Below are 27,260 nucleotides of genomic sequence, written 5' to 3' on the forward strand. Positions count from 1 at the left end.
AAAGTATTCCGATAAGTATGCCACCCTAGCTGTCCCTTGATTTGAATTGTAGTACTATTTTGGCTTATTGGTAGTCTCTGGGGAATTTAGTTTTAATGGTGGTAGATTTCTGACCTACTGCAAGCGTATGCCACCCTAGGTAGCGGGTGCAGAGATGGGCTACATGATGAGCTGCCTGGCCCTCAAATGCTTCACGAGGTTTCGCTCCAAACAATTTAAGGCTAGAGTAAAAAAACAAGAAGATGCCCAGCTGCAGATTATTACAACTTTTTGTGTTCAAACCCCTATTTTAATCAAACCGAACAGACTGGAGGCAGAAATGATTGAAACACAGGTCTAAATTGATGAAATACAAGTCTATGATATGCCAAACCCTCCAGTAGTCAAGTACCTTGAAGATTGGGTGGAGAGATGGCAGGTTGCGCAGAGTGGCCACACAAAGTACTTCCGCGACCAGGTGCGTGTGCAGCAGGTGGGAACTGATTTGGTAAATCTGAAAATCAGCTGAACGCACCCATGTCTTCACCAAGAGCCAATCCAGTTCAGGGTCCGAGGGCAGGAAAACGGGATTGTCCTCTCCGGGAGACTGTTTCAACTGTGAAGGCAAAACAGAGGGGAATGAGCTATCATGGGCCAGCGCAGTGTCATAACACAAATCAGTGGAAGTAGGGTAATCGCTGCACTCACATGTAATGGATGGGTAATGATGAGCGTAATCAGGCTTCATGAGGTCGGGGTGCTCAGGAGGTTCACCTTCTGTCTGGGAGGTGCTGACGTAGAACTGGCAAAAAGAACCTTACAAGGGTAAGGTGGGGGCTCATGAGCACGCCAAACGAAGCAAAAGTATCAAGATAAGCCGATTTAGTTCATGCATCTAGGCCAATGATTGGTGGTCAACAATTTTATTCAAAGTGTCCACGTATTAGATCATTAATGCGTTATTTCAAACGTGTGTCTTTGTCTCAAAACATCATTGATTCAAATGAAAAGTTGATTTTCATCACGGTACATATTCACCCAGATGCATTTCGAGCCGAAAAGGCTCTTCTTCAGGGGGTTAAGTATCAGAGTGACAAGTGATCTGGGTAGATCAAAAGCGTGTCTTCCCGTCAACTTTTCGTTTGAATCAATGATGTTTTGAGACAAAGACACACGTTTGAAATAACGCATTAATGATCTAATACGTGGACACTTTGAATACAATTGTTGACCACCAATCATTGGCCTAGACGCATGAACTAAATCGGCTTATCTTGATACTTTTGCTTCGTTTGGCATGCTCATGAGCCCCCACCTTACCCTTGTAAGGTTCTTTTTGCCATAACACAAATCAGAACATTGGAATGTTGGTAGCGTGCTCCAAGCTTATAATGGTCTGTATATGCCCGGGGCTCCAACATTCCAATGTTTCTTTGTTCACAGTTCTGGCTGTAAACAAAGGCTTCAGGTAGCCTGAGGGGATTTCGATCCCCTCGCGCTCCCTGAAGGCTTTGTTTTATTTGTTCTCACATTCTGCCCTCTAGTGGCAGAATGTTATAATAGCCTTATAGCCCTTCGTAGCAGGGCTATACGGGCAATTAAAGTTCTGCTGCTTTGTTAAAGTCCCTTGCCTTTGGCTCGGACCTTTAAGGCAGCAGAGGGCCTTTAATAGCCGGTATAGCCCGCTACGGCGGGCTATAAGGCTATATTGAAAGCCCCTCTCCCCCCCCCCACCAAAACCCACCAAATAAATAATGTGAGGAGATGCCATCACCATACAGATATAAAGGCCTTGGAATGAGTGCAGTGACAGCATGAACAGCATGAAGGTGGGGCGCTCTGTGTTTCATGGTTTCATGGTGGCTACAGGAATCTAGGAAGAAAGTGCCCGGAAAATGAAATATTGGAAAGACAGGCAAGACATTCAAGTCGGGAGTGTGAATTATGGAGGAAATTCAGGTTTAGAGCGTATTTGTGTTGTGTTGGTGAGAATATAAAGGATTAGGTTGGTGTTAGAAGCCAGGTGTGGAGACTAAAATCTACAGTTAAAGTTTGTGGGTTAGTAATTCCCAACTGATTTTAGTAGTTTTGCATTAAAGTTTAGATCAATTTAGGAAACCATTGTCTATGTTACCAGTTTAGCAACTGTTCAAGAACTAGGCATGCGCTAAGCTTGCAAAATGTGTTTCTGTATTCTTTGAATTTTTTTTGCCTTGCGGAAATATCAAAGTTGCTAAAGTTTAATAGTTAACAAACTCACTATTTTAGAATACCAAACTTTTTTAACTTTACGTAAGTAAGTTGGCAGAATTTTAAAGCCCACCTGCACAGATGTTGTAAATGTATTGGTCGGAACAAGGAGGAATGTAAACAAATCAATATGAATAGTCATCTGAGGGTTTAAAGGGAAGAAATAGCACATTGCGGGACCACATGCTTTGCCAAATATCTGAGACCAGACCAGATTCATGAAGCTTTTTCTTCATCTTGGTTCTTTCTTAGGTGGGTATATAGAAGGATTTGTAAGGGCAATCCATAAATCGGAATACACAGAACTAAGATTTGTGACTTTCTAAGCAAATTTCAATTACAATAATGAAATTTCGTCTAGGACGCACATAGTAACAATTTCCTAAAGCACCCAATGCCCACAGATCCTGATATTGATATTTAACTGGGATGTAGTGGAAATATTTTACATGTGGAGAAAGAGAGATAAGGCGCATATCCAACCTAATGGTACCCAGTGGATTTAGAATTCGAAGTGCAAAAGGAAATGTATGTTTTTATACATTTCAGTGCCTAGTCTGGGGACTCGTATGAATTCCTGTAATGAGTTGCTTGCTGAAATCGCGTAAGTAAGCCTACAACTGTATGTATTTAAGACGAATTCCTTAAATAAACGCAATTCACTACAAACTAATCTGAAATATTAAAATGAATAAAATTAAAAAAGAGAAATTGTGACCGTGAACAAGAGTTCATATGACTTCAAGCTATATTAGATGTTGGCGTAACCTTTCAAGCCTTTTAATGTGGAGCATCAACGTCGCTTCATTTTCGACCCAGATATGACTGTGCATCCTCAATAGGTCTGAAGAAAGCCTTGACCCCTCATGTTGATCTATTTAGTTGCAGTGAATGTCATACTGGGCCGACCCTTTTAAAATCAATGATTCGTCTCTATTCAATTGTTATTCCTTTCAAATAAGGATGGGGCTTCTGGATCAGAACAAGAAAATATATGATAATCTTTACTTTGTAACAAAGTTTTTATGTAAGGCTGATGAACTGCATGGTCAAATGTGGAAGGCTTATGGGATACCACAAGCCATCTCGCCATGCGGTTCTCAGTCAAAAAGAGATTTGCTCCTTGCCAATCAAATATCTGAATTAGGATTGGTTTGTTTCAATGGGCGTTTTTGTTTATGATAGCCAGATATGGCCGGTAGATTATATCTTTCTACAAGCATGGTATTTCCAGCTTTGTAATAAGCTTAACATTGTGAAACTTGCAGGCAGTGATCACTGGAGTCTTGAAATAGCATTTAATATATTTCTCATCCAAGAACTGTTGTGATTCCAATGGAGATTACCTTTCCTAAACTCCTGACTACCAGATTGGATGATAAGTACATGGCTTTACTATTGTAATATCAGGTAACAAAATCCCTTTAATTGGACGAAGTCGAGGAAGGTGAGGTTTTAAAATAGTATAGTCAGACTACTGTTGCGCCAGAGTTAAGCCCGTCTGCGCCCGTCCGCGGCAGACCGCCGCGGACTAGGGGCCATCACCCCTGGTCCCCTTACTCAATATTCATCCGCTGACTTGACACTACTTCAAGGCCATTGGCCCCTCGATCCTCGTACTATTCATCGGATCACCCTTTTGGGCTGTAATTCTCCCTGTCATGCCTGCCCATTTGGCTGCCCTCCTCCTCTCGCGTCTCCGTTGGCCCCCGTCTCATCTACCATCTGTGATTCTTATTCTCCCCCCTCATCTATCATTTTACTTAATACCAGGTCAGCCATTAAACACCACCAGGAACTTTTCATCCTCTTAGACACTGACAAACCCGACCTCCTGCTGCTGACGGAAACGTGGTTTTCTGAAGCCTCCCTTCCATCCCTATTGGCTGCCCTCCCCTCGACTTACTACGCTATCCGTGCCGACCGTCCTGGCGGGAAAGCGGGTGGAGGCGTTGCTCTTATTGCCCGTTCTGATCTCCAGTTCCAAGTCCTCCCCTCACCCTCCCTGGGAGGAATCGACTATTTGGTGGCCCGCTCTACCTCCCTTTCCCCCCACTTAGCCATTGTGCTCGTCTACCGCCCTCCGCAACCAACTCCATCTTTCCTCCCGGCCTTTCAAGATCTACTTGGCACCCTGGCGGTCAACTATGCCTCGGCTCTAGTCCTCGGGGACTTTAACTATTGGCCCTCGGACCCCAAGGAGTGCGTCTCATCAAAGGAATTCTCAGAAACCCTCCTCTCTCTTAATTTAATCTCTTTTGTTCACACCCCTACCCACATTCACGGTCACATTCTAGACCAGGTCTGGTCTCTTAACTGTTCCCTGTCTGCACTGTCTGTTGTCCCTTGCACTTGGTCCGATCACTTTTTAATTTCGTTTTCCCTTAGCCTCTGTCTGACCAAGACCCCTATCCACACCAAAAACTCATGGGCTCGTAACTGGGGTAAGGTCAATCTATCTGATCTCTCGACTTCACTCCTGGCCTCCTCTCCCCCTCTATCGGGACTGGATTCCGCAGCCCAAGCCAAAGCCATTGACTCATGGCTCATGGAAGGAAGCGATTGCTTGGCTCCTCTCCGGCGCACCTCGATTAGGCGCCCTAAAGACGCCAATCGGTGGTTCAACAACGACCTGAAAGAACTGAAGCTTACGGTTCGAAGGGCTGAACGCAAATGGAGACTGGACTACTCCCCCAATTCCAGGACCCGTTACGTCCATCTCCTAGGGACCTATAAGCAAAACATCACTGAGGCCAAGAAAGCCTATTTCTCGGCCAAAATTTTGGCGGCCGAGAACCAACCAAAGGAGATCTTTGCCATTACCCACGATCTGGCTTTCTCCGACAGGACCTCACTTAAACCCCCTCCCTCCCAGAAACTCTGTGATTCGCTGAATTTTTACTTTGTCGAAAAAATTAAGACAATTAAATCCAACATTCCCCCTCCCTCCTCTTTTTTTGTTGACCCCCTCCCTCCCCCTGCCCCAGCCTTTTTTAATTCCTTTCCTCCTCTCTCTGAAGAACTTTTCCTGTCCCTCCTCCCCAAAATTAAGTCCGGTTCCCCGTCTGACATATGCCCGGCACACATATTACGGCAGATTTATACTGTCTGTTCTCTGCCTCCTCTGGGTTTCCTTAACGACTCACTGGCTCGAGGGGTTGTCACTCCATCGTTAAAAGCCGCTTCCATCGTCCCCATCTTGAAAAAGCCAGGAGCCGACCCCTCCGTGATGGCCAATTATCGCCCCATCTCCCTTCTCCCCTTTCTGGCGAAGGTGCTTGAGCGACATGTTACATCTGCACTCAGCTCCTTTGCCGAGGAGAATGGGAGGTTGGCTCCGTGTCAGGCTGGGTTTCGGCCCAAGCACTCGACAGAGTCAGTGGTGGTGTCAGTATTAGACACCCTCAGAGAGGGTATGGACGCAGGCAGATCTCAGGCGCTGGTCCTCCTTGACTTGTCCGCCGCTTTTGACACGGTGGATCATTCCATCTTGCTTTCCCGTGTCAAGGCGGCGGGCATAGGAGGCTACGCCCTTATCTGGCTTTCCTCCTTTTTGAGGGACCGGACCCAGGCGGTTCACCTTGGGGAGTTTTCAGCTACCCCCTGTCAGGTCCAGTGCGGTGTTCCCCAGGGCTCTTCTCTCTCTCCTTTACTGTTTAATCTTTATATCGCTCCTCTCATCTTTGCCCTACAGCAGCTGGAGGTCACGGTATACAACTATGCCGATGACCTCCAGCTCATCTTCAATCTGTCTTCTACCCCTGACTCTATTTCTAATTTCCAATCTATCCTATCTTTCATCAGGGACTGGATGAACTTCAACCACCTGAAACTCAATCCCGATAAAACGGAACTTGTGGTGACGGGTGGTTGCTCCAGTCCCTGGAATTCTCTCTTTTGGCCCCCCTCCTTTGGTTCTCCTCCTACCCCTGTTTCCTCTGTTAAGACTCTTGGCATCAAGCTAAATGATCAACTCACTATGCACTCCCAGATTGGTTCGGTGGTTTCTTCCTGCTTTCTTACTCTTCGTACTATCCGCTCTATCTCTCGTTTCTTTTCTTTCCCTGCACTCAAACTAATTATGTCCGCACTGGTCCTGTCCCGCCTGGACTACGGGAACATTTTGTTCAATGGCATCCCTCAGTACAGCCTCCGTAAACTGCAACTAGTGCAGAACCAGGCTGCCCGCCTTGCCTTCGGTCTTCCCAAATTCCACCATACCTCCCCCCTCTTGAAAACCCTCCACTGGCTCCCTGTGCAGGAACGCGCCTTGTTTAAATTAGGCTGCATGGCGTTTCAGGCCAGGACTGGCCTGGCCCCCCTTTTCATATCTTCTGCCATCAAGGCTTATGTCCCTGGCAGAGACCTCCGCTCCTCGGCACAACTTCTTCTAGCAGTACCCCGCTACCGGAAAAAAAAACAGGGTGGCTCAAAATTTTCCACTCTTGCCCCCATGTTCTGGAACTCTCTCCCCTTCCATCTTAGGTCCCTTACCCAGTATTCCAGTTTCCGCAAAGCTTTGAAGACCTTTTTATTTTCTCAGGCTCTTCTTTCGTAAGCTCTGCCTGCCTTTCCAGTCGACGTCTTTGCGACTGTTCTTGCCCAGCTGGCTGCCTGCTACTTTAGCGCCAAGAAATCGCCCAGGTGTACGTTGCGCTTGATAAATATTTTAAACTTAAACTTACTGTATAGGTGGTGGATTGCTCCACACCCTTAGTTGTAAAGTATAATCCCTCTGCTGAAAAGTAAAAATCTTTTGCTGTTTAACATAAACAGCATTGGTTTGATAATCAATTGCAAGAATTGAAAATGAGGCTAATGAAAATTGATTAAATTAAATAGTCTCCATTAGGTACATAGGAAAGAGAATCTTATTATAAAGTGAAAAGGGACTATGTGGCCTTAGTAAAGATTGATTGAGAAATTGGATCACTATAAAGCTAATTGGGAAGAAATGTAAACCCTTTACTTACAAAAGATATGAACAATTTTTTGATGTGGGTTCAGATGAGATGTAGAAAGGGAACAGATCCAATTAATTGTACAGTTCCAGGAGGAGGAGCTATGCTGGCAAACAAGATGGCTGCTTAGGCTCCCGGCTCCGCCGACCTCCTTATCCTGCCAGATGATCCTGTCCATTATCCTGTTTTTAAGCCCTACCCCCGTGTAGATGAACTGATCCGCACTCCGATGGTGTAATCCTGAAATTTTGATCGAGTTGTTTGCCGGAGTTGCGTCGAGTCCAAGTTTGTGGCCTAGTCCAGAGGGGAAGCCGGGGCCTCGAGTATCTGCATAGCCGGGTTGCAGTTCAACAACATCGGCCGAGTGACTCCAGCAGGATCCGGTCTCTTGAAATGGAGGTTTCCTTTTTTGCCCGGATTTGTCGGCAATCGCTTGACATTTAACATCGAGGGAGGAGTGACTGGGCATGATATCGACTGCAGGTGGGGTCGCCTTCCCGCGGACCCGGTTTTGGCCCCCGACGGGGTTCGGTGGGTCGGGGCCTTCGCCTGCGGTGTCGACAGGCGGATTATTGCCGCATATAACGAACAGATTCAGAAAAGGGGGTGGTGATGAACAGAGTGTCTGAATTAAGCAGACCACTCTTACCCAGTCCAAAGAACAGGGCTTGATCCATCACCCTTTTTTAGCTCACTGCACCATCCCAGCTCAGAACCTGGCTACATGCAAATTAGTCTGTTCCTGTCCCAGTGCATGATGGGAACAGGGCAAACCAAACTACCAAGCCAATTCTTATACTGGGAAGGAAACAAGCTACCGGGGACCGGTTTCTGGCATTTCAGCCTCATCGGCCCGGCTTGCTTGAATCCTGATGGTGCAATGAGCAAGGGACTCACATCTGAGTATACCCTTCCACGCTTATGGTGGACAAAATGATTCAGAAAAGGGGGTGGTGATGAACAGAGTGTCTGAATTAAGCAGACCACTCTTACCCAGTCCAAAGATCAGGGCTTGATCCATCACCGTTTTTTAGCTCACTGCACCATCCCAGCTCAGAACCTGGCTACATGCAAATTAGTCTGTTCCTGTCCCAGTGCATGATGGGAACAGGGCAAACCAAACTACCAAGCCAATTCTTATACTGGGAAGGAAACAAGCTACCGGGGACCGGTTTCTGGCATTTCAGCCTCGTCGGCCCGGCTTGCTTGAATCCTGATGGTGCAATGAGCAAGGGACTCACATCTGAGTATACCCTTCCACGCTTCCCCGGTAGCTTTTCTCCTATCTGGTGAAGAATTGGCTTGGTAGTTTGGTCTGCCCTGTTCCCATGATGCACTGGGCCAGGGACAGACTAATTTGCATATAGCCAGGTTCTGAGCTGGGATGGGGCAGTGAGCTAAATAAAGGTGATGGATCAAGCCCTGATCTTTGGACTGGGTAAGAATGGTCTGCTTAATTCAGACACTCTGTTCATCACCACCCCCTTTTCTGAATCGTTTTTGGCCACTATAGGTGTGGCAGGGTATACTCCGACATGAGTCCCTTGCTCACTGCTCCATCAGGATTCAAGCAAGCTGGGCCGACGAGGCGGAAATGCCAGAAACCGGTCCCCGGTAGCTTTTCTCCTTTCTGGTGAAGAATTGGCTTGGTAGTTTGGTCTGCCCTGTTCCCATGATGCACTGGGCCAGGGACAGACTAATTTGCATATAGCCAGGTTCTGAGCTGGGATGGGGCAGTGAGCTAAATAACGGTGATGGATCAAGCCCTGATCTTTGGACTGGGTAAGAGTGGTCTGCTTAATTCAGACACTCTGTTCATCACCACCCCCTTTTCTGAATCGTTTTTGGCCACTATAGGTGTGGCAGGGTATACTCAGACATGAGTCCCTTGCTCACTGCTCATCAGGATTCAAGCAAGCCGGGCCGACGAGGCTGAAATGCCAGAAACCGGTCCCCGGTAGCTTTTCTCAGTCAGTCACAAATCTTTATTTCGGCGTTACGCCATAAAAGAACAATTTAAACATTACAATTTGATAAAAATAAATGACGATCACTAAAAAGGTAAAATACATTCTATATAACTGTGCAACACATGTTGGAAATTACTTGGAGCATGACAATAAAAATCATATGAGACAGGAGGACACCTCAATAATTCTATAAGCAAATTCGATTGTGTAATGCTATTAGTGCTAATATAAACAAATTCAATTCCATAAATTAAGACCAAAGTTATAGAAATTCGGTTCACAGCTGAAGGCCCATTTTTTTCCTACGGTAGCAAATAGAAAGTAGAAATCTACTGACACTAAATATTATCTGTTGTGAAGTGTTAGTAGTCAAAATTCTCAGAGCCTGATGGCAGGACCTCAAGCCTAATAGGAGGCATATCGGTTTAATCCATCTTTTTCTTTCATGGGCGTAGATAGGACAGAAGAAAAGAATGTGCTGCTCATTCTCAATTTGGTTGTTTTCACAAAGTGAGCAAGCTTCATCCAATACCTCAGCCGATGGTTCACGGTTCCTTGCCCAACGTGCCAAAGTTGATTTTAATAAAAGATTTCCATATCTAAACTTTAGAAATAGTGTTTTGGCAAGTGGGGGCTCTATTTCGTCCATAAAGGACTCATAAAAGGGTTCGTCCTTAAAACTTAAAAATTTTGAGACTAATGAACCACTAGTACTAATGTTTACAGTCATATTTGCTACATAGGACCAAAAAGCTTTTTTCAGGACTAGTTTGGGATTAGATGGTAACAGCTCGGGATGCACCCAAAAGTGTTTCAGGCCTATAAGGTTAAGCCAAGTCCTAACATGTGTAAGCCAAGGGATTTTTTTGTTACTATCCAACCCCATGATCTCTATCAGCCCTTCTCTGTATGCTTGGAGCTCAGAAACGTGCCACAATCTTACCCAGAGCATAAGCGGTCTAATAAGAACGTGATGATCTGTTCTTTTGAGATCAAGGTCCAATTGCAGAGGTACTAATGGGGTTCCTCTCGGAACCCTTACCAAGCTTCTCATAAAGTTGTTGTCGTGGATACTAAAAGGTCTCCTTGGATCCTGGCCCCCACAATTCAGCACCATATAGCACTGATGATTGAACCTTAAATTTAAAAAGTTCCATAACTGGACGCACCGCTTTACTGGTGCTTAAGCTTTGCTCTCTGAGTATTGGTTTGACGTTCTGAGCAAATAACAATTTGCTTTTTTCCAATTGTGCTTTCCAGGTAAAGTTGCAATCAAGCGTCACCCCTAAGTAAGAAAAGTGAGGCACTGATTCCAACTTTATCCCTTTTAAAGTTAGGCAACCCTTGTCTGGTTTGGTTGGATTAAGGGCCATATATTTCGTTTTCTTTACGTTAATCTCTAGCCCCTTTTGACAACAATAGTCGTTAAAAGTATTCAATAAAATCTGCAAGCCGTTTTTTGTTTGGGATATCAGAATAGTATCATCAGCAAACAATAGAGATGCTACCCTTTCGCCATTCAATTTAGGTGCATCATTTTTACATCTTGCTAAGTAAGAGGGAATATCGTTCACGAAAATAGAAAAGAGCGTGGGGGCCAAAATGCATCCCTGGCGAACTCCACGTTCAATTGGAATTTTCCGTGATAATTCGCCGTTTTGTCCCCATCTAATTCTCGCAAAGTTCCCATCATGTAATTTTATAATTTGAGCTACTATATTGTTTGGCATACCCGCTGCACTCAGCGTCTTCCACAGAAGATCACGTGGCACCAGATCGAATGCTGCCCTTAAATCAACAAAGGCAACATATAAGTGGGCCTTCTTTATCATTACGTACTTCCAATAGAGGCAGCAGAATCTAAAGCACTGATCTATAGTGCTGACTTTGGTTCTGAACCCGGCTTGAAATTTAGTTAAAAATGAATTTTCATCCAACCAGTTACTCACTCGTAATAAAATATGGCGAGAGTAGATTTTCTGAAGGATGTCCATTAAGCTTATTGGACGATAATTACAGGGATCCTTCCTGTCTCCTTTTTTAAATATTAAAACAATTTCAGCTCCTTTCCAACTTTCAGGAAATTCTAAGCTTTGAGATAGTTTGTTGCATAGATAATTGATATATGGTGCCCATGTTTTCAAGTCATGCTTGTAAAGATCCCCGGGGATTTTATCCAAACCTGGGGCTTTCCCAGTTTTTACTTGGCTTATGGCCAGCTCTGTTTCCCCCAAGGTAAAAACCAGCAGATCTACTGGAGATTCAGGACTTGCTGCAGTGGATGCTGTATAAGGGTCGTCATATTTCCTATACAAATTGGTAAAATGGGTTACCCAGGTTTGCTCGTCTAGGAAAGTGTCTTTAACCACCCTTCCTACCTTATTCCCATTTGCTATCAACTTCCAGAAAACTACAGTATCGTGTGATCTTGCAGCTGACAGCAATTCCGCCCACTTTTCTTCCTCCCACGCAATTTTCGATGTCCTTTGGGCAGTTTTATAGTTACTTCTAGCTTTTTTAACATCCAGTTGCGACTTGGATTTAATAGCAATTAACAGTTTCCTCTTAGACTCTCTACAGGATCTGTCATACCAAGGCTTGCTATGAGACAAGTTCTGAGTCTTCTGCTGGGGTTTTTTAGGCATTTTAGTTACCAGTAGTTTTAATTTTTGGAAAAACTCCTGATGTATGGTCAAAAAAGGAGTTTTTGCTTCCTCCTCGGGAGTTAGACTTAGATATGTAGCAAAAGTCCCTGCAAAAAGTGAGTATATTTCACTCAAGATATCACCATGATCCAAAATAAATGGCCATTTTAGCGATCTCCTGTTGTTACTAATATGAATATCATTACCATCCCCAACACCCCCCTCAAAGGAGAGTGGTGGAGAAGGATCGCTAAATAATGCAGCATTTAGTGACAAATTTAATGGAAAGTGATCACTTTCCACCCTCTCCACTATTTCAAGATCTATGAGATACAACCAGAGAGGGATAGAAACTATCACAAAATCCAAGTTGCTCCTATATGTATTCCTACTAAAGGTTGGTTTTTTTAAGGTGTCAGACGGTAACCGACCGTTACAGGCCCTAAGGTGATGCTCTGTACATAATTTGATCAGTTGGAGAGCCAGAATGGAACATTTCACCGATTTGCTGCTCCCGAGGAGGGGGATTTTATTTGCCTGATCTTCCTCCTCAAAAATCTCACTTATGCCCAACACAGGTTCATAGTTACAATTCAGATCCCCAGCCACGAGGCTGAAATTCCAGAAACCGGTCCCCGGTAGCTTTTCTCCTTTCTGGTGAAGAATTGGCTTGGTAGTTTGGTCTGCCCTGTTCCCATGATGCACTGGGCCAGGGACAGACTAATTTGCATATAGCCAGGTTCTGAGCTGGGATGGGTCAGTGAGCTAAATAACGGTGATGGATCAAGCCCTGATCTTTGGACTGGGTAAGAGTGGTCTGCTTAATTCAGACACTCTGTTCATCACCACCCCCTTTTCTGAATCGTTTTTGGCCACTATAGGTTTGGCAGGGTATACTCAGACATGAGTCCCTTGCTCACTGCTCCATCAGGATTCAAGCAAGCCGGGCCGACGAGGCTGAAATGCCAGAAACCGGTCCCCGGTAGCTTTTCTCCTTTCTGGTGAAGAATTGGCTTGGTAGTTTGGTCTGCCCTGTTCCCATGATGCACTGGGCCAGGGACAGACTAATTTGCATATAGCCAGGTTCTGAGCTGGGATGGGGCAGTGAGCTAAATAACGGTGATGGATCAAGCCCTGATCTTTGGACTGGGTAAGAGTGGTCTGCTTAATTCAGACACTCTGTTCATCACCACCCCCTTTTCTGAATCGCATATAACGAACAGTCACCCTCCGACGCTGCCCGTTCGTGATTCTGTTTGTTCCCCCGGTGATACCAGATTCACCGGGGGAGGTGATTATGATTAGTACCGGGTGAGAGACAATGGACCGAACGGAGCATGAGCCATAGTTGATGTCAGTATTGGCAGCGATCGGGGCATTTAATTCGCATATGGATGCCCTAAAACGCAACATGAATACGGGCCTATCTAAGATGGTGTTTGTGGAACCGGACCCTGCCCCTTTGATGGAACTGCAACCGGCTGCGATTCAAGCAACGGCCATTTTGATTCTGTGCGAGGACCCCGTGAAGAAACAAGTGTTGAAACCCTCAGTCGGTGCTCTCGAGAACTGTATACTCCGAGGTCATGAGCATATCGCTAAGCCTTCCATCATTGCTGACTTTGGATGTATCGATCGACGTTCCCCTCCCGGAGACTTTTATTGTTGATTGTTCTTCCACTTTGTTTTCATCCTCTCCTTCCTTGGTGACTGTACGACTGCGGGGAAAACTACATTGGGACTATCCATCCAGGAGGGAGCTTTTTTGTGCGGCTGGAGCCCTCATGGACTCACAGTCTACGTGTTAGCTTCCTTTTCCTCTTTGTTTCTCTTGTTGGCGTGTTAGTCTTGCTAGGAGGGGTTCGCGTGATGGTTCGGAAGGGTCAAGGCTGAGATGGATAGATCGGGGCGGTTGGTTTGGCTCAATGGGGTGTTCGATCTGCAACTGTTGGACTTACGGGAGGCTGGGCGGTGTATTATGGCTCCCCCTAATTTTCTTCTACTGTGGTCTCTGATATACTCGTAATTTTTACTTTAAGGGGTGCCTATCTCTGGCAGGGGGGGGGAAGAGGGCTGGGAGCCTATACGGATATGCCCTCTTCCATTTTTTCTCTTTTTTCCATCTTCGGAACTTAGTTAGTTGGGGCGACAGGCACGCTGCTAGTTGGGGTTAGGCGACAGCCATATGCAGGGGTGCAGGGTGGGGGATGGGTTTATTATTTTTTTGGGTTTCCTTCTCTTGGTTTCTTTTTTCTTAGCCTTTCTTGGTCTTTCCATTTTTAGTATATTTGGTGTCATATCCTGTTTCCTTTAAATTCCAATGTCCAGTGGCCACGCTTCTTCTATTATCCTGATTATATTGTGTGGGCAGGACTAGATGGCTTGTGTTTAAACTATTTCTCGATTGTAATGTTGCAATATCTGTTTCGTACTTATCAACGCAGGCGCATCAGGAACTTTTTGTTGCTCCGAGTTTACCCTGTCAAAGTATCTACCCAGTCTGTTATTGTCTATGAAGGTATGGTACCGGATGTGTATATTCCTTTTTCGTGGTTTTAAAATAATAAAAAGTTTAAAGTAAAATAAATAAATAAATTGTACAGTTCCAGAGGATGTGTGGATATCTTATTTGTGTAATATTTATAAGATCTGGAGGGAGGATCATACAGGGCAATGGCCACCCCAACAGGAGGAGCCACTGAAGCTTTCAAAGGAGAACTTAAATTAGATAATATTGCATCCCTTAAGCTAACCAAAGCGGGTAAGCCAGAGTATTTACTTGCGATTATTTAAAAATCCATGCCTAAATGGGGACCTCATTTTTATTCAGTGCTTTTTATTGCAATAACAAAAACGGGCATATTCTCAGCTAGCTCAAAAGGAGTAATAATAAAACCAATATTAAAGAAATGTAATACCAGAAATTGACGTTTGCCCCCAGACATTTATGTTTAATAAGTTTAATGGATGTTGGGGTTAAGTTATATTCAAAGGCTATTTCACTGTTCATGAAGGAGTGGGTAGAGTTAAATAAGTTGATGCTCATCGAACAAGGTGGGTTCAAGCAGGGTCAATCAACGGTTGATCATTGCTTTAGCTTATGTGCTACATGGCAGAAAGCATTGCAGACAACTGGAAGTTTGATTTGTTTTTTTGCTGACTTCCGTTCAGCCTTCAACCTAGTAAACAGGAAAATTTGGTGGTCAAAAATTGAGGAAAATGGAAACCTCAAAGTGCCTTTCATCAATCCTTAAGGAACTCCAACGGGACAATTGGGCGCAGATGGAGCTTGATCTTAGAGGATCACTTTCAGGAAAAAATCTGCCAGGTTATGGTTTGAGACAAGAGTGTGGTTCGCCCCCCTTGCTGTTCTCCGTATATCTTGCAGATTTGCCTCGGGTTCTAATAGAAACCAAGACATTCTCACTAAAAATGAGAGGAAGACATATCACATACTTATTACATGCTGTTGACCTTGCTTTTATGGACTTGACTCAAATAGGCCTCCAAAGTAAATTAGCGGCGTTTAGTAAATATTGTGTGGCAAACGACCTTAGGGTCAATATGGATGAGACGAAAAATGTAATATTTATAAGTGGATCATAGGGGGCTAACTAGTGGAGGTACATACATCATATATAAGTTTTCATGCAGTCATGAAAGTAAAGTAGTGACCAATTTCAAATGTAGCTCATTATCCATAACTCCAAGAAGTGGACATCAACACATCTCAATGAATGTGATGCATCTTTATCCACTAAACATGAATTAGCATATGTGTCAATGAAGACCTGTTTCATGAATAGGATTATCCCAACATCAGTATGATGCATTAAACTAACATATTTGGTAAAAATATACGCCATTGTGTCATCAACTGTCCTCCAAGTGAAGGTATCCAGTAGAGTAAGAAACCTTCCCAAGGTTCATCATTTTCTAATAAATGACTTTCCTATATCAGGATATTCCACAGCTGTTCACCACATGAAGGCTCAGCCCTAAGCTACACTCCATCAAGTTTTATAAACCAGGAAGAAACTCTCATTCTGCCCAATTGATCGAATCTGTTCCCCAGTGGGGGGCTCTCACAGCTGGATGAATACCACAAAAACCTAAAAACAAAAGATCACTGCTGTGCTTTTGCTAAAGTTGCTCAAACACTGAAGCAATTATTATAATCAAATAATATGAATTTGTTGTATGTAACACTATAAAGGATTTCCCATATTGACATCATAACAGATGAATCAAAAACATAGTGCTACTGCTATGCTAAATTCATCTAGTCTTCATCAAATGTTGAGGTAAGATTACAACTTCAAGCTCAGAATACACAGATACAAACTTTGGGTTTATTGCAGGCTGTTGGTCCCTCTTGATGCAGATGCCAAGGTATATATATTGAAGGGGGAATATGGTGAAAGATGTCACAATACATCTCAACACCCCTGCAGACATCATCAAGCAAAGGAACATTCTAAAATGCTTATTGTTGGTGATGGTTAGAGTGAAGCACTAGGCCAAGAGAACTGCTTTTTTCTTAACCAAAATGGCCACTTTAATAAAATGATCTTTCGAGCTGGCTCCACCATATCTTCCAGTGTATAAGACACCACAGACATGTTCTGAAAGTTTAAAACTGTACAGTGGGAGAATCATGGTGACCATCTCATTTCAGGTTATAATTGACACCATCTCTAGACCTGAACGTTTCACTTATAAATTGTTGTTTTTAGGGATCTTAGTCTAATTAGTTCAAAGGAAGCAAAAGTCTGCAACACTACGAATGCATTAGGATAGCTTCAGAAATTCCTGAACTGGAAACAGTGTCAGTAGTGACCAGGAGGGAGGTGGTCATTCTAAGGAGAACTAGTACAGCATTTGTTCAATGGGTGTTTTATCACTCTGTTCACTCAAGCAAAATACATAAGGATAGAGCCTTAAAACCTGTTTAAGTAAATATACTACTGACAGACACACAAACCCTTGGAATTATCCAGGGGCAGGAACTTGAGGCTCAGGGGTTTTCAGGGTGAGCTGGACTCCAAAAATCAAATATACACCCAAAAGAAGCTACCCTGAAATATTGGTCACTTAGATAATGTAACCATATCCCTACAAAGCACTAGGTAAGTAGAGTGCTGAGCATCTAAAAAATGTTAAGGACTGACCTCACACACCACCAGGTGTCATGCTTCATCATAGGCAGTCCTCCCTCTCTAAAAACCAGGTTTTCTAGAGAGCACGCCTACACCTGGAGACAGGGACACACTTTGAATAATCGAAGTGGGGGCCCGTGAAGAAGTGATTTAAAAACCAACGTCTTACTCCAAATTACTTTTAATTGCAGGGTATTACTTGGTGTTAAAAACTAGAATGTGGGTTTTTGGGGAACTACTACCCCATCACCACCCTGATCATCAACATGTTTCTGCCTCTTGCCAAGGTGGGTCCGTGGCACTCATCAGGACGAAAATCAGGCTCCTATCTTACTAATTTGGTTACAGATGTTACCACTAGGTTAGGGTGACCTGTGTCATCCTCTAATTAAAACTGGAATTTTTTTATACCCCAATATAGGGTCCTAATTGAAGGAAGAGCTGAACCTGTTCACAGACGAGGGCTGCCATTCGATTGGACCAGAGAGGAAGAAGCCTGCTACAATGTCTGCAACATGTTTTCATGTCTTTTATATTAGTGTGTGTTCCTAGCTAGTTTCAGATGGCTTATTCTCCACTCCTTACTCACCTTCCTAGACTGACGGTTGTGGCTACTGCTGCTTCTGATCATTCCTTACTTATTCTGATGTTTTATTTTTACAGAGTGCTACTGCAACTGTCTAATCACTGGCTCATATTTCTGAGACTCAGCAGAGTTTCAGGAACTACTCTTTATGGTAAGTTCTGCTGATTTATTTTGGCTTTGAGCTTTATGCTCTTCTGATCTTGCTCTTTTCCTATGAACTTGAACTCTTAATGAGTTCTACTAACATTAAGATTCTAGTCCTGTCCTTTTGAATATATTACTTTATTTTTTATGGAATGCGTTTAACCTCATGCGTGCGTGCAGCGCATTTTCCCGCCGTGCACTGAGTTTTTTAAAAACCCGCGGTTCATGATGAGCTCGTCATGAGTGTCGAAGGGGTTAATGCCTTTTTTGTCTATTTGTCCTAGCCACAACTTTTTATGAGATTTCTTTAAACATACTAAAGATTTATTGACAAATTTAAATAAAAATAAAAAATGTACTAATCTGTTAATGAGAATAAAGCTTTAAAACTTATCCAACCTCTCATCATTGACGGAACTTTGAACTGTAATTGAAATTTGCTTTGATAATGACCTAGCTCTTTCAATAAAAATATAGTGGCAAAGATCCGTCCCTTAAACAAGAAGAAACCGGCGCAGGTAGGGAGCTTGACCCTGTAAGTGATGGTACTTGAAAGGTTGAACAATATTACTTAATTTTGGCTCCAATCAACTCCTATCAGCCTCACATTAGAAACAAGCAACAACGCCTTCCCTTTAAAATGAAATTGTTGATCTGTAAAACATTCTTTAGTTTTTTTTAAAAGCCAGCCTTCTGCTCTGCCAATTTTAATTGGCAATAGGAGTCACACAAACATTGTACTTGGTCTGTCTCCAGTAGAGGCAGGATGCTATTCCCTTTGTACATTTGTAGGCTTCGATGGGAGTGAATCATGTCTTTATGAATATGCTCATGTCTGGTGGTGGAGGCTGTGCTACAGCAGGCTGCAACAGGTTGATCAGACTCTCAGAGTTTTCCATGCCTATGCAATGCCAGCTGGGGGCCATTGTGTTGGTGCCACCGAGTCTGGTATGGTATTTCAGTGGAGATGTAGATTTTTCCAGCTTGGATAAGCGCACCAGGCCTCCTGCTCACCATAGATAGCTGTTCGGCAGGTCACAGTGTTAGAAGGGGCATAATGATACAGATAGGGTCACGACACAGCTTCTACTCGACTTTCCATGACTTAAAAATAAATACAGATTCATAAATTCCTTCTCTACAAAATGACTTCCTTATCTACAAAACTAATAAATCCTTCTTTTTGAACTTCGCCATTAGGTCATGGTTCTATTGATTGCTTAGTCAAGGGTCTTAATTCATTTCTTGTTATCCTTCTTGATCAGGGAGGGCTGGTCCCTTTCTACCACTGAGGTCACTTGACAGCAATTTGGGCAAAATGTCATGATTTGAGGTGGCTCACCTTGACTATCAGCCGTCAGTCTTATGGCTTTTTAAAAATTGCTGTACAGTGGTGTACATTCCCTCAAGTTTGTTTTTGAGACTGGTCAATGATTGACAAGGCTACACCAAGACCTAATTCCCTTAAGTCTTTCTCTTGGCCCCAGATTCTTTCTTAATCATCATTATCTCATCACATAGATTCAGGGAATTTATTCATCAACAGCATGCCTTCATGCGCATCTTGCATTCAGGATGAGGCTTTCTTTCCAAGGTGTATTCCCAGCTCCATAAGGTCAGGATATTGTGCACCTGCTATTTGTTACTACTACATAATTAGAGGAGTTAGCGATACATCACTGCACGTCTGATGAGTGCTGCTAGATCCCAACTGGTATGTCCAGAATTCTGACTATTTGAATGCTACGGGTAGCCAGGCAGGGAAGCAGTACTCGTCCACTACGTTTGACATCTGGCTTTATTTCTAATTCCAAGGCTTACTAAAGGATGGATTGAGCTATTTTGGGCCCGTGCCGGGGAGATTCACATAGAGCAAGAAGGTTTCTTGTCCTGAGTGTCAAGGGATATATATATTGTAAGTTATTTGCAATGCAGCCACCTGGATATCCCCCACACCTTCAAGCAGTACTACCAGTTGTCAGTGGGCTGTTCTTAGTCTAATGCATTTGGTACAAGAGTTTTACAAGTGGTTAATGTTTAAATGCAACACTTCTGCCTTCTCCTGACTCTACTGTTGTGTTTTGCTGGCTCCGATGATGGTCTTTTCTGCTCTCAACAACTTGAATATGTAAGCGCAGAGGCAAGGGAGACAGACAGTGAAAATCAGATAAATGCTTACTAAAAATCTTAATAGTGTTGAGCGTCTTCCTTGCCACAGCCCTACATTCCCACTCAACTTCTCCCCTCCTCAGGATCTCAGTGGGCAATCTATCTTTGAGTCTACCATCTTAAACAAGCTTAAAGTGACTAGTAATGCTAGTTACAGCTACTCATTCATTCTGCAGATGAAGGATGCTGTATTCTCCAAGGCAAGGCTTTACCTTAACATCTAAATATAGGACAAGGAAGACTAGGACTAGATTTTGACGACTGATAGGAATTAGGTAATTTATTACAGTGTAAAGTTCAGCTTGCATGAGGCATATTTTATCCTTGTGCTTATAACAAGGAGGGTGCAAGGATATGAAAATATTTCAAACCAAGATCATTATGGACTTGGAGCCTTCCACAGTGTATGCGTTTGAGACAAAAAGTTGAGAAGGTACCAGATGAGAACAGGACAGAATCATTGCGACAGGACCAGGGAGGGGTTATTTGTTGACCCGACCACGACAGCTGGAGTTATGATTTTATAAAGCAGTCAGGCATGATCTGTGTGGGAGTGATAGGGTGAGTGTTTGAGGTAGGATTAGAGGTCGGGAAAGGCTTGTATTAGGCTCAGAGGTCAAGAAGTGGGTTATAGACCCAAGAAGAAACTGGGAAGTAAGACAAATGAAAAAGAAAGCGGGAGAAAGACACAGACAGAATGTTCAGGCACTAGTGGTACCCTGGAACTTCACCTGTATGGCTATTGGCAGCATGTTGCCCTCCATGTTCTGGTACAAAAGGCAGATGGGCGCACACAGGTATTGTTGCTTTCCTTGAATCACGTTGGTAGGTATCGCATCCAGAACGGAATAATCTACAATGAAGATGTTCCCCTTCTGCAGAAAAATAAAAAATATACAGCAGTCAGCGAAGAGTATAAAGATAAAAAAGAGCCACATTCATATGTACCAATTTGACAAAAATATTGTAAACTCTGCAGGCAGGGAGATTTCTTTGGTGTAAGTATGTTGACACCCTGCCAAAATTCTTTGCTTTCTGCTATTCGGTTGTCTTTTTTGTGCCTTTACTTTGTTAAGAGGTGTGGGTACATGAAACATTTGTGGAAAGCACCATGAGATATTCTAGCTTAGTTGAGAGAAACTGGGGACACTGTACCCAAGTTGGTTGGTGAAAGTGAGTTTCCCTGTAAAAGGGTACCCTCTGCCTCCTGAGTGGATCACTTACCTTTCTCCTACCCATCTCCTCATGCACAACTCCAGACTACTGCTAACAAACTGGTCACAAGGCCGACACAGGTAATCTATATTTCATGATAAACTGACTGGCCAGTATTTCTCCTCGCCCCTAAAATAGTCTTCGCCAGGTGAGCTCAGAAAACCAAATCACAAGCATATTGTGTTGCATTCCATTTGGAGTGGTCAAAGCAGAATACCTAAATTTACACGTCTTTCTCAGTATATGTTTGCTCATAAGGATTCTCAGTCATACAAAACCTTAAATTTGGATTTCTTTGTTTTTTGGGTTTTTTACATTTTCTTTTCTACCAATAGAAATAAATTTAGTAAAATTGTTCAATAATTTAAAAACAAGGAGAAAAAAAACAACTAAGTGTTAAAACCTGCATAAGCATGATGAATACAACCTCAATGACCCCATATTCCTTACCCCACTAGCATGCAAACTTGAAGGCTGAACACGACCCTCCATCAATCTTTATTGCTGACAATAATTTATACATTAACTAACTTAAAATGCTGTTTCACCTACATGATCTAATTTCGCTCGAGGGGCAAATATGTACAAAAACTCGAGTGAATTTTCTTACCCTGAAAATAGGTTTGTGGGAGAAAAACTGTGCAAATGCCTATTTATAGCTGGTGTTTTCTCTCGCTATTTATTACTTTTACACTACAAAATGTAGGAACATCTTTGCAACTTTACATATTCACAAAGTATTGATCAGGAACATGGGTAACTCTTTATTTTGTGACCATTGATAATTTTGAGTAAACCTCTGACGCAGTCATGGATTAGTAGAATATTGTAGGCGGTCCGCTTCTTCTAGCCCTTAGTCTGTCTTCGTACATTCAAAGTGAATGATTCTGTGGGTGTCATATAGACTACCTATTCATTTGCAGCCCCCCTCCTGCCATTTGTGGAAATGCTCTACCTGGAGACCTGGAGTGAAATCCAGGAAATGGGGGTCAGTGAGGAAGGGAATGAGGTCAGCCCCCTGATACCACCACTCCACCCCACATTTTTTGGACCAAATTGGTGACAGTGGATGAATATAGAGTCTACCCTCTGTATTTATGGGGTAGACAGGGATCTCTCCTTATGTGTGTATCTGCATCTGCCTGGTCCATAAAACACCAATGCTTTTTGATAGCCGGTCTACCCCTCTACACCATTAAGCAAAGTTGTGTCGCTTGATAATATCCTGTAAGGTCAGGGGCATGCCGGCATCCTTCCTGCGTTATTTGATAGAGGAGCTGTTGATGCATGCAGGACCTTTTCCTGTCCCAAATAAGCTTGTTTATCTAAAGTTGCAGGAACCATTTGGAATTCTTAGGGGGTGTCAATGGAAGTGCTTGAAATATGAATAGAATTTTGGGGAGAATGGTCATCTGTATAGCTGCCACTCTGCCTAGCCATGAGAGCCGAAGATGGTGCCATTTTGCCAGTTGTGCCTGAACTTGCGAGCAGAGAGTGATGTAGTTGTCCACAGCCGTCTCATCTACAGTGTGTCAGTCGTATCATCGTCCCACCCATGCTATGGGGAATGTGGAACGCTAGTGGTTTTTATGATGTTAAGAATTTGGGAATATCCAAGGTTGACCTTAAACCCCGACATGGCCCAAACTAGTGGAGTGCCACCACCAGGGCGGGCAAAGACGGCGTCAGCGAGGTGAGTGCCACAACAATGTTGTCTGCATATAAGCTAAGAGTATGGGTGGTCCCTTTGAACAGGACTCCTGGAATGTTGGGGTCTGTCGACACCCGTTGAGCTAATGGCTCCATGAAGAGGGCAAATAGGAGTGGGAGGAGTGTACACCACTGCCACGTTCCTCTTTGTATATGGAAGAGCTCTGACAAAACCCCATTAACTCTCACCTTGGCCCAGGGACAGCTATACATGCTCTGGATCCATCAGCAAAAATGGTCTCCAAAGCCAGAATGTTTAAGGTTTTGATTAGTAAGGGTCAGTGCACTCTGTCGAATGTTTTTCTCCATCGTTTGTGAGCAGCAGTACCTCCTTCTTGGACCAGTGGATTTTGTCAAGGATAAAGATAATACGTTTGGTGTTGTCTCCACCGTGCCTATTCGAATGAAGCCTGCCTGGTCCGGGTCAACGGGGCCCGGCATAAGTTAATTACGTTTGTGGGCTAGGATACTCATGAATAGTTTAGCATCAAAAGTGAGGTAGGAAATCGGTCTGTACGAGCTTCATAGTGTTTTATCTTTGCCAGGCTTTGGGATGACAGTAATGGTTGCTTCGAGCATGGACTCTGTAAGCTGTTTCTATTATGTTAGTCAGTCAGTCAAAATATTTTATTTCGATAAATCAATATAAAAAAAAGGCGCAGTACAATAAATATACAGTATCAATAATTCATACAAAACAAAGCACACATCATCCAAGATTTAAAATATACTTCAGTGTTTTTTTTAAAAAAGACAATCATGTTAACAGCAAGAAAAGGAGTAAATTTTAAAAATACATCACTAATTTCATAAAATCAACATTTATCACAATATAAAATGATCTCTCCTCCGTTGTCCTTACTTCCAATACACGGTATCATATGTATAACAAGATGCAAACTTCATAAGGATATAGTCAATCTTGCGTTTCCCATGAGCCTGTTCTTTGAACGCACAGCACCCACCAAGTAACTAGCTACATGGAAGATGACACTAGGGTTATTTAGTAGCTGCAGGTAAAGGAGTGCTGGCCTAACTTGCAAAAACCCTGCCTTTTTAAGAACAGGCACAAGAAACTTTCTCCTCTCCTCTATGAAATGACCACAAAACATCATAAAGTGCATAGTGTCCTGCGAAGAAAGATTATCGCAGGAACAAGGTAATGATTGTTCAGGCTTACACCATGTTGGATATTGACCTAATATCAAATGTATCATGTTTAAACGGAAGCGAGTTAAAAGGAACCTATGAAAGGGGCAGTTGACCAAGGTAAGGTAAAATTCTGGGCCAGGGAGATTGGCAACCAAAAGGTTAGCTCTTACAGTTGGTTTTATGAGCTCCTTTTCCTCTCTTACTGAGGACACCCTCGTATGCATATCCCTTTTGGTTATGGCAATGTCTTTATGTGTAATTGTTTCCGGTGAGGAAAAGAGCTCAGGTCTCCCCAGTACGTTGAACCCATTTTTTACATAAGTCAGCCACTTAATTTTATGTACATTATCAAGTGAGAGACAATCTTTGAAGATAGACCGATTAAGGGACAGTTCATCGTTCAGCCAAGTCTTAAGCCACATAATTAAAGGGGCCACTCTAATTATGTCTGTTATGAAACCAGCCCCCAACTCAGAATGGATAGAGTAAGATGGCGTAGAATGGGGCACAGACAGGACTGATCTAAAAAATGTATTCTCTGTGACTTGAAGACAGTCTGTCGGACCATAGCCCCATAATATTATGTTATTAAACAGTCTAGTGAAGACTGGGGCTAGTGTATGGCAGAATGCTTTGTAGAACTGGGGCAAAAATCCGACCGAGCCTGGGGGCTGCTTGAGCGTTTCATCCTGAAGATGGCGGAGATCACCTCCTATATTCGAATCGGTTTCTCCAATCTGTCTAATTGCGTCTGGTCTAGTGTAGTCATGTGGATACTCTCCCAGTCGGAGTGAATACCAACTGACCATAGTCGATGAGCTGGGTATAATGTTTTATAGTATTCCTGGAAGTCCCCAGCTATTTGTGTACCCTCCTGAATTGTGTTCCCCTCTCTGTCCTTTATAGCCTGTATGGTGCCCTATTGTGTCTTGGACTGCAGGCGATGTCCCAGCATCTGCCGGCCTCTATAGAATATAGAAAGTTCTATTGGCTCATCCCTAACACAATTCCTCCAATCAAACAAGTACTCCTCAAACAGGTGAGCTGCACTGCGACTGGCCTCTAGGTGTAGTAGTGACAACGTTGGTCCATGCTCGAAACTGTGTGGATATTTCAAATTTCCTTTGACAAATCTTTTTTTGAAGGTGGAATTGCCCGATACTCTGGCTGGAGTGAATTTTTTCTGCTCAGTGGTTTCATCAAAAGAACAAGAAAGATATTCGAATAAAGTTATGGGGAAAAGATTGCCAAGTCCTGATAGATCCAGGATTGTGCTGGGCTGCAGTTGCAGGGCTACAATATCCTGATCTAAATATTGACCGACAAAAATATCACTTCACAATATCAACTACCACTATATCGTCAAGATAAGTGGATGTGGAGTAGGGGTGTGCAAAATTTGCATAATTTCATTTTGCGCAGTCCCGGGAAATTTCAGCAAGAGTACGCAATATTACACAAAAGGCAAATCTGGCACTTTGCACACATTTTTTTGTACGAAGTCTGTCCTCGCGTCTAAAACTGACTCGAGGATGCACATCAAGCTAAAAAAAATAGCACAAATAACACAAGTGTCATAAATAAAAGCTGCTTGTGTTCTGTCCATTAGTGTTGTTCCGGTGCTTCTGCAAAAAGATTTTTTACACAAGCATCCTCCAATTATGCTGAGGTACATATAGGTGTAATTTTGTAGAACGTTGCATAAAAAGAATAATGCAAAATGCCAGAAATTACACAAATTACGTGAGCGGAACTGAAAATTTGCACGGGCCTAATGTGGCGTTAATACTATGTATACTTACATTGATGATATAGTGGTAGTCAATACTGTGGAGCCCATATTTTTGTAGGTTGATATTAAGGAGCTCGATGTTTGACATTCAACCCTTGGAAACATTTCCTGGCACATTGTAATTGGAAAAAAAAACTCTGCATCCCAACATCTTAAGTCGCAGAACACTCTTTTCACATGATATTGACACCTATGTTTGCAATCTTGTGCTACTGCACAATCCGCTCTCCTTAGATTTCAAATAATTCTATATTGCATTAAGGCAAGGTCTTGTATTGTGAGAATAGTCTGGCAACTTTCGCCATACCGCAAATTGGCACAGGGATCTTCGTGAAGTTGGCTGATCAGGTTCTAACAGTCACCAACTGGGTCCCTCATAACTTGTGACACTACAACTCCGCACCCCCTAGTTCCTTTACTTGTGGTTTTGTAAACTATGATGGGAGCCTCTACTCTCACAGCCTGGACTTGTGCCTAGATTCCGTAAACTAAGTAGAGCGATAACATTCAAAGATAGGGCGTATGTCTGTATATGTTTTAGTCTATGAGTATGTATGCATGCGTGTCAAGAGGGAGAGGATGTAGCCTTACGGCTAGAGCAGTTGACCTCGAAGCGGAAAAAACAGGTTCAAGTCCTGACAACGACGCTCACCATCCTGTGATCCTGGGCAAATCACTTAATCTCCCCATGCCTAACAAAATGAATGTGTCCATCTGTAACAAAACTGGTGCTCATGTAAAGCGTTTGGATACCGGATGTCTTTGTATCTAGTTTGCGCTGTATGAAACTCCAAAAAAAGAAAGATCTTACTTTTACACTCTAAAATCAGCTCCCACTCACCCTCTGTAAAAGGAAAGCGTGTGCTATTATATGCCCCTTGGGATCCACCCTCCCTTCTCAATGTTCTTTCTTCCCCATTTTACCACGCTATGCACGAGAAACCAGTAACTCACCTCAAGTTGCTCATTCAGAGAAGTGCCGGCGTCCAGGAACGGAGAGATCATGTCCTCCGTGACAGCTAACTTATCTGGAATCCGGGTGCAGCGTCGGATGAGTGTGGGGTTTGGTCCATTCAGAAACTGGTACCCAAAGAACCAGTCTTCCCTCCAGTGGTTCATCACATACTCTGAGGAGGGAAGGGATATTCAGCTTCAGAGTCACCACTCAAACCATTGGTTCCACACCCACCTTTCAGATATAATGCATTAGTAAAGTTTGGAGAGACAGGAATGTAGGAACCCAAATTGTACAACATAGGGTGCAGTAATTGAGGTTAAACAATGCATACAATGGGGTCTTTCAGAGTTTCATGATGCTTCTAAAGCCTAAAGTTCATACATACTCACAGCTTTCTCCTTCTACTGAACACTTGATCAGATTTGCTCAGGCACCTAGCTGCCAGAACTATCTTGTGTGATGTTGCAGTATAATGTACATAAATTCCATCATTTCTGACATGGGTCACAGGAAAACCTGGCACAAAATCTCTGTTTCATACTACTTATTGACTTCTTGCATTTCCAAAGC

General features: G+C 43.2%; 1 protein-coding gene across 1 annotated transcript in view; it reads right to left on the bottom strand.

The window, feature by feature from the left end:
- The window catches only part of LOC144799672 (polyunsaturated fatty acid lipoxygenase ALOX12-like), a 219,430-nt gene that overhangs the window by 33,209 nt on the left and 158,961 nt on the right, over nt 1-27,260 (bottom strand). Inside the window, exons 6-8 of the mRNA XM_078671144.1 lie at nt 26,687-26,859; nt 20,595-20,738; nt 392-595 (exon numbers count right to left, since the gene is read on the bottom strand). Of these exons, the coding sequence (XP_078527270.1) occupies nt 392-595; nt 20,595-20,738; nt 26,687-26,859 (521 nt within the window). The remainder of the gene's footprint in view (nt 1-391; nt 596-20,594; nt 20,739-26,686; nt 26,860-27,260) is intronic.

Source organism: Lissotriton helveticus, chromosome 12, assembly GCF_964261635.1.
Source record: "Lissotriton helveticus chromosome 12, aLisHel1.1, whole genome shotgun sequence".
Taxonomy (NCBI): Eukaryota; Metazoa; Chordata; class Amphibia; order Caudata; family Salamandridae; genus Lissotriton; species Lissotriton helveticus.